This window comes from Eucalyptus grandis, chromosome 3, assembly GCF_016545825.1.
Source record: "Eucalyptus grandis isolate ANBG69807.140 chromosome 3, ASM1654582v1, whole genome shotgun sequence".
Taxonomy (NCBI): domain Eukaryota; kingdom Viridiplantae; phylum Streptophyta; class Magnoliopsida; order Myrtales; family Myrtaceae; genus Eucalyptus; species Eucalyptus grandis.
Window position 1 is genome coordinate 67,855,010 of NC_052614.1, and position 8,124 is coordinate 67,863,133.

Below are 8,124 nucleotides of genomic sequence, written 5' to 3' on the forward strand. Positions count from 1 at the left end.
TCTTTCCCATTCTTGACATATATCTGATATTCAATTCAGAAAAATACGGAAGTAAAATGGCACATATACAAATATATGTATGTATGTACATAAACACATACTCATATACAAGTATACATGCTCATATACATGTAGATATCTATATAAGTCGGTCCACACGCGCTTGCTTTTTGGTCGCAAATGTCGGTCCACACAACTCCTATTCGCAGGGCCGATGTTCAGTATGAAACCTTAAGAATATGGCCACACCACACAAGACTTCCATCCACTTTCAAGTCGTGGAAAACTTTTACACGTTGTTATGTGGGGCTCGAATTTCAAGTGTGTGGATGAGGTGCTGAGTTTAATAAAGTTTGACATGCGATATATATATATTATATAATTTCGAATTTCTAGTAAGAAATTAATGTGAGAAAGACATGCTCCAGCAAAGCAAGAATAGTGGAGATGATTATGCTTTTTTCTTTATAATTGCTTTTTATCACAGGGAAATCGTGGGGCACGCGCATAGAACCTTCTCTGTTGACGTCGAGGTTGCAGTCTAAGATGGTAACGGCCAAAGAATTGTCTACTTCAAAACTGAAAAAGTTGCGGAAAAATATCAAAACCATATATGAATTTATTTTTATTTTTTGATATCACTTTCAGACCTCTATTTCTAAAAATATCAACTACCTACACGAATTTTGATTTTGTGACCATTTTGCATCTTCAAATGTGCTTATGGATTTAGGTACCAAAAAGCCATTTCTCTTTCCCAGGAGCATCCAAAACCCTCGAAACACCCAAAAATCGGGAAAATTATCCAAAAAGTACTAAACCTATTACACTTTTATTAATTCAATCCCAAACTTTTCAATTTTGCCAATTAAGTTTTAAATATTTTCACTTCTTACCAATTAAATCTATTCGACTAATTTTGATTAGAAATCACTGACATTGACGCAAGTGGTGTCACGTAGAACTGCCAGCACTAACATAAACAAAATTTAATAATATTTCAATATATTTTTTTTATTATTTTTCTGATTTTTTCTCTTTTTCTCTTTTTCTCTTTCTTTTCTTTTTACTTATTCTTCTTCCTTTTGCTAGTAGCCTGCCATCAGCCACGCTAGGCCGACTAGCCTCACCTAGGCTAGATTTGGTGAGGCTGCCCTAGCTTGGGCAAGGGTTGACCTTGCTTGATCTAGCCTAGGCGAGACCGACCCTCGCTGGGCCTTGCTTGGGCGGGCGAGTCCCGGCAAGGGCTCCCTCCCCAAATCTAGCAAGGCCTGCCCTCACCCAAGCCAAGGCAGCCTTACCTAGGGTCACTTGTGCCCAAGCGATGCTCAACGCATGCTGACTAACCTTGTCGAGGCTTTCGCCCGATCGTGCCTCTCTTATGGTGGGCAAGGTAAGTCGGCCTGACATGGCTAGTGTTCGGCCTATGGCAAAAAAAAAAAAAAAAAATCAGAAAATTAATAAAATTTTCAAAAAATATTAAAATTTGTTCACTTTAGCGACAACAGTCGTACGTGACACCATTAGCTTCCATGTTAGTGATTTCCAATTAAAGTTGGCTAGATGAACTTAATTAATAAGAAATAAAAATGCTTAGAACCTAATTTGTAAAATTGAAAAGTTTAAAACTAAATTGGCAAACATATGATATGTTAAGAACTTTTTGAATAATTTTGCCCTCAAAACCTAACTACTGAACCCAAGAGAAACCTCAAAGACGTCTTCATTAGCCCGGTGCGTGCTTACTCTAAGAATTCTCTCTCTCAATTGACCTCAGTCGACGTCCCCCATGGTGGCTCACGACCTTAGAGCGAGGTCGAGAGCCACCTGTGGCCATGTGTCTATCGAAAAATTGGAATAGAGAGGAAGATGGAGAAAGTTACAAAGGAGAGAGAGAGAGAGAGAGAGAGAGAGAAGCACAACATAATTGAGCAGAGACGGCGGCTAGATGTTGAGGGGGCGGCTACGATGGTGGTGACAGCTACAGTGGGTTGGGGGATCGACGGTGGCAGATGGTGGCAGACGGTGGCACATGGTGGAAGTTTGGATTATGCCTTTGTGGCGAGAATTCGTAGAAGAGTGGTTTTCCTTTACAAGTAGCAAATTGACATTCAAACAATAGAGGTATGAAAGTGATATTTGAATGAAGTACGATAGTTTTACTTAGTATTTTTGGAAAATTTTTAAGTCCTAACGAATGTAATACAAGTCTAGGTTTCTACTTAATGTCATGAGATTTTTTCCTCAAAACTTTCACTTTTTCTTGGAAAAGCTCTTGATTTTCATTTAGAAAAGAGAAGACTCCACAAATAAAAATTCAATGTATTTGAAGTGCAAAAGTTGCTTTTAATACGATATATCATATAGCAATATAAGTAATCTATTAGGAATATAAAAGTAATCATGAACGTTTTAAGTATCATAGTCATGCAGAGTCCATGTAATATGATCAATTTATTCAATACAGACGACTGATTCTAAGATTATAATACCATTCTATACAATGTTTAAAGATGAGTTAAATATCATCAATTTTTTTAAGAAAATTGGCTAAATGGTCAAATGATTAGCTTAAACATATCCCTTGTTTTAACTTAACATCTATCATTCCGAATAGTCTTTGAGATCTCAACAAAAGAGCATGGAACATTTGTCGTGCATATACTCCAATGGACATTTTAATATACATCAGTTATTAATTTCTAAAAATGAGATCATTGTCAATGGTTGAGATTTATCGAGATGTAATAGCACCGTTTTGCCACCTACAGTAGAGCCTTATCAAGATGTATCAGGCAGCTAAGCCCAACTTATGTCAACAAAGAATCTAATATATACATTAGTCAAACACATAGTTAATATACAAGAAGTTATCCTCAAAAAAAGAAAAAAAGAAATTTGAAGTATAATTTCCGGTGGAAACCGATACTAATAGACCCTACAATTTGGTCTAGTGTGTAATGTAGAAATTGATACAATTTATTTGATCTAATCTCTCGATTTTTTAAAATAAAATCCCATAAGTCATTTGTCATTATTCACAAATTTTCAAAATTATGCTATTCCCAAAATTTATAATATCTTTTCATTTCAATTAGTTTCCTTAATTAATAAAAAAAAGAGATCTTTTTTTTATTGCTTTTTACCTTTTTGGTCTTTCTAAGTATTATAATAATTCTGTTTAAGTATGTTTTAAATTATAATCTCTATAATAGTAAAAGTAGAACCTCATTTAGAATTGTATCGGGTTGACATTTCGGTTATTTGAAGAATAAATGTCATTATAATGATATCTCAAAACGAAATTAATCTAAATTTTGTTCCTAATTTGTAAGAGAAATTTTTTTCTAGCTTTTTGTATTTTATGTTTTCTTGAATTTAGTCAAATCTATACATTAGGAAAGCAAAATAAAAATGACATGAATTCGATGCAAAATGAGGCTCCATTTTAAGTATTATAGAAATCACAGGCTAAAATATATTTAAATGGAACTATTCGTAATGTTTATAAAGACCAAAATGGTAAAAATAAAATAAAAAGAGAGCATTCTTTATGGATCGAAATGAACAAAAAAAATTAAATTTGTGTAATAATGTAACTATAAAGACCATTCATAAAGTTTGTAAGTAGTATCGGAGAAATGATCTTGCTATATTATGAAAAGTTGAGGACCTAAGAATGTTTAGAAATTAGATTCAACACTTAAAAATAATTTAAACATCACATTAGATGAATTATAAGTATAATGATTAAATTACACATTTCGCCAAAGTTTAAGGATTATTTTGCGTTATTTTCCTCGGATTTTGCATTATCACCTTAATTTATCCTTTAGATTTAATACGAAACTGAAGAGTTCCACTGAAGCCTGCGGCCGGAACGCTCTCTCTCCCTCCTCTCCTCTTCACAGAAAAACCCTCGCTCGGGAAGAAGAAGTGGGGCAGCAGAGCTAGCGTCCGCCGATCACCCCCTCGCGTTTGCTCTGTAAGTAGAACCTCGCCCTCTTCTCCTTTGCCCTGAATCCCGTTCTTGTTATCAATTTCCGAGCTTTCTCCGAAGCGCGCGCGAGGATTCTTGGAAGGCCCGAGCTCGCGCTTCGTGATGTGTCCGTCTGCTTTGGGGTCGATTGGTTGATTGATTGATTGATTGATTGATAGGTCGAAGAACTTGGGTTTGTCTCTGTGGGTTCTGTTGCTGCGTCCATGTTTTGTGTGGATGTTGTCGCGATTCTGCGTTTGTTTGTTTGTTTGTTTGTTTAGCTAATTTTCTTTTGGGGGGTCGAGATGCTTGCTGGTGTTGAAAAAGATTTAATCTTGGGGCAGAGATTGGAATTGGGTTGGGGCGTATGTTTTAGGTTCTGATAATTCAATTTCTGGGTATTTGTCTTTTTTTGGGATTGCGGTGGTCTGGTAGAATTTGTTATGACCATTTGTGGCGATGGGTTTGTGATTGGATACTTCTGGGTGTCGGCATGCGGCGACTCGGGTTTGAGATCTGTTACTGAAATACTGGGTTTGTCTTGGAAGGTGATTGAGTGGTCATTCCTTGAAACCTTGTTTTCCCCTGTTGGGTTTTCAATGGTGAAAATGGAGAGCATTGAGTTCTTCAGTTACTGTGGTATGGATGTTGTGTTTGGATAAACTTACATTTGGTTTGGGCCTTTTTCTGGTTTCTAGAAACAGGAGAAATCCATGATAGAGTCCGACCATAACAACCGAATTTATTATCTTCTTATATAAGGATACTGGATTACCTAGTATCTACTAGAGGATTCACTCTTTTCTCTTAAGAGAGTTAAAACTTTTCAAGTTCAAGGATAGGGATGAAGACTGGTGAGAATGAAACTAGGAAAGGCTCAATAAATCCAGGGCATTCCTACTGGTTGTAAGAGAAAGAAGTGAGGTTTCCTCTTTTCAATTCTGACTCTCCCACTTTAGTCATTGCTTTTCTTCGTTAGAATTCAATCCAACAACAGGCTTCTTAGTGAAAATAGAGATTACCAGACAATATGGTAAAAAGAAGAATAAGGATACACTACATCTATATTTTCTATATTGTAATTAAGACAATTCCAATTGGAAAAATTTAATCTTTTTTATTTGTTTGAAAGGAAAAAAGGAGAGGTAATATCTGCACCTGCATATTCATCCACATTGCCCATCAACCTCAATGACCAATAATTGGAAATTGACGCAGTAAGGAACTAACCAAAGAGCTGGCCTGTGAAGTAAATTTCAGGAGCAATGCATCCTTACCGAATGTATCACACGACTCTCCATTGTACTGCACTTATGCGGTTGATCTTGAGCCACCATCCAAGCATGAATACCTTTGTTTAAAGATAATACAAACTCAGGATCTTTTGCTGCACCAGTCACTTGAGAAACAAAGTCATAGGCGTTATCCGATGGTATTGTGGATCTTTCTTTGATATAATTATGATGGATGAATACCAATTTAAATTGAGCGAATTCAAAAAGGGTCTTACTGCATGAAAGATAGATAAATAAATTCAAAATATAGATAAAGAAATTAAAAAAAAAAAAAAAAGAATAGAGAGTAATAGGAAAACGTGAAGTGATTCAAGAAAACAAAAGCACTCTTTGATTTTCTCTTTTTATCTGAGAGAGTAGATTGTATGAAAATTTAACCAAGTCTTTCGTTTCCTTTGGTTGCTAGCCATCGTCCTGGAAGTGGCTGAATTTTTATTCCATAAACGGTGTTCTGAGTGAGTTATTTAAGCTTCATGCTCGCCATGAGAAATGTTTCATTTTCGCTTGGGCCTTATGTTATTTATTGTGTTCCATGAGCATCTTCCCTGCTCATTTGTACCTTGATATGCTCTGGGATTCAATCATATGTCACAATTCATAACATTTGTTGGATTCAAACAAGTTAACATTGTTTGCAGAAAATAGTATTTTTTCACAGCATTGTACTTTGAAACTTACTTTTCCAGAGTTCCTTTTTTCATTTGTAGAAACCATATTGCTTTTGCTTTTTTTGAAAAACTTATCCCTCTTTCTTATTGGGGAGAAAATCCCTGCTTCAAATAAGAATTCATTCCCCTCTGGATTGGTTCGAGCAACCCAGAAGAACTGGCCTAGCTGAACATGCATTTCTATTTTTGTGTTTTAAGATAAAATCTTTAAGAATGAAGATTCCACCATGACTAGTTAAACATATGCATAATCCATTGAGCTCATCTGCATGGACATATATCTATTTGTTTATTTGGTCAGTTACATCGGAAATGAAGGAGTATCATTAAAATATGGGATTGCAATTTCGGATCTTTAGTTTATCTGCTGAACTCTTTCTTTTTTATGAGATTCCGGTTCATGTGTATGGTGGGTGACTATCTACTATTTAGAAGCTTGGTCAAGGAATTCTAGCTGAAGCTTGATAGTTGTTTGTGATTGCAAGAATTGACTGGTTTAGGTCATTGTATATTTAGCAATTATTTAAGGTTGGGTGATCTTCAATTAATTCTAGCCTAAATCACAATGAATATTGAAGTTGTCTGACCAATTTTGGCTCTATGACCTCAAGTGAGAAGGAGGGGGTTTTGAGAGAGAAGGGGTTTAGGGGGGAGGTAGTTGAGGCTGATTATCCGGAAAAAAAAAAAATTCTATTTTATAATTCTTTCTTTATCTATACAGGTATGTGAAGAGCAAGAAAGTTGTAATTTGCTTGTTTGGAAAAAAGAGGAAAAACAAAATTGAGTTGTGCTTGGCACCAACACTCTACCTGTTCCAGTTGTTATGGGGTTTAGAAAACTTGGTGTATGAGGGATTACTATCAAGTCTTGCAGCAAGTGGCACTTATGCTGCCTCTGTTAACCCACAGTACAATAGGGATAGTACGAGTTCACGACATGACAACTTGACCTAAATCCTTTTGAAGATCTCGAAACGTTTGGGTGCTGACTCTTCAAATTGATACATGGCGTTCGCCTTTCAAATTGTGAACTTCAGTTAGGAAATGGCATACTGTCATTGTGTCCTCAGTAATTCAGATAATTTTGTATATGTGCCAAAACAACTTAAATTAGCCTTTATTTATTATGATGGAAAAATGTTTGATGCGAAATGGGTCCAAAAGCAGTCAGTCGTGTCAATTTCTAAGTAGTTGTTTTTTCTGCACCAGAGAAGGGTTTCTCGATTGATATTATATGTATGGTGGTGTGCTCTCGTCTGATGTTCGATATATTGCCACCTGGACCCTTTTATAAGTTGATTTGCATGTTAGGTTGCAATATTTCTGGTTCTTCTATTTCCTCAAATCCAAGGTTTTTTCCCCATGGCTTAAAACTTTGCTCGCTTCGTTGTTGAGAGTTTTATGACATTTTTGAAATTGTTTGGTTTTGTGATGTGTGTCTGGATTTGCCAGGCCTTCTGACCATGCCGAAGAATAAGGGAAAGGGAGGAAAGAACAGGAAGAGAGGAAAGAATGAAGCTGATGATGAAAAGCGTGAACTTGTTTTCAAGGAAGATGGGCAGGAGTATGCTCAAGTACTTCGCATGCTCGGTAATGGCCGATGTGAAGCAATGTGTATTGATGGGACCAAGCGCCTTTGCCACATAAGAGGGAAGATGCACAAGAAGGTTTGGATCGCAGCAGGTGATATCATACTTGTGGGGCTTCGCGACTACCAGGATGACAAGGCTGATGTGATCCTCAAGTACATGCCTGATGAGGCCAGGCTCCTTAAGGCATATGGAGAGCTTCCTGAGAACACACGTCTCAATGAGGGTATTGCTGGTGGCCTCGATGAGGAGGATGAAGGCCCCGGTGATGATTATATTGAATTCGAAGACGAAGACATTGATAAGATCTAAGCTGGGTTTGATAAACGCCACTATTTGGTTACCCCGAATGTTTCTTGCCATTGAGTTATATTTGCTGATGGCCAAGTACACAGTATTTGGTATCCGTGTTATAAAGTTGGATCTGTCTGTGAACCCTCCCGTAATCTTCATTTTACCCAGCGCAAGATTCTATATTTGCCCTGTCTCTGCAAGTAATTACCCTTTGCACAGGTAATAATTAAGTTGCCCTAGGGAAGGCAGGTGATTTCTAGGTGCGGCTGAAGGGTCGAAGTGTTTAATTCAATTTCATTC

The 8,124-nt window shown here is 36.7% G+C and overlaps 1 protein-coding gene across 1 annotated transcript; it reads left to right on the forward strand.

Moving 5' to 3' along the window:
• The first annotated feature begins 3,810 nt into the window (after positions 1-3,810).
• Positions 3,811-8,124, forward strand: LOC104438562 (eukaryotic translation initiation factor 1A). Its single transcript, XM_010051740.3, has 2 exons — positions 3,811-3,985; positions 7,394-8,124. Exon 2 carries the CDS (start codon positions 7,405-7,407, stop codon positions 7,840-7,842), a length of 438 nt encoding a protein of 145 aa, XP_010050042.1. The 5' UTR covers positions 3,811-3,985; positions 7,394-7,404; the 3' UTR covers positions 7,843-8,124.

Coding starts and splice junctions, on each gene's coding strand:
- LOC104438562 (XM_010051740.3), top strand. CDS start 7,405: ATGCCGAAGAATAAGGGAAAGGGAGGAAAGAACAGGAAGAGAGGAAAG.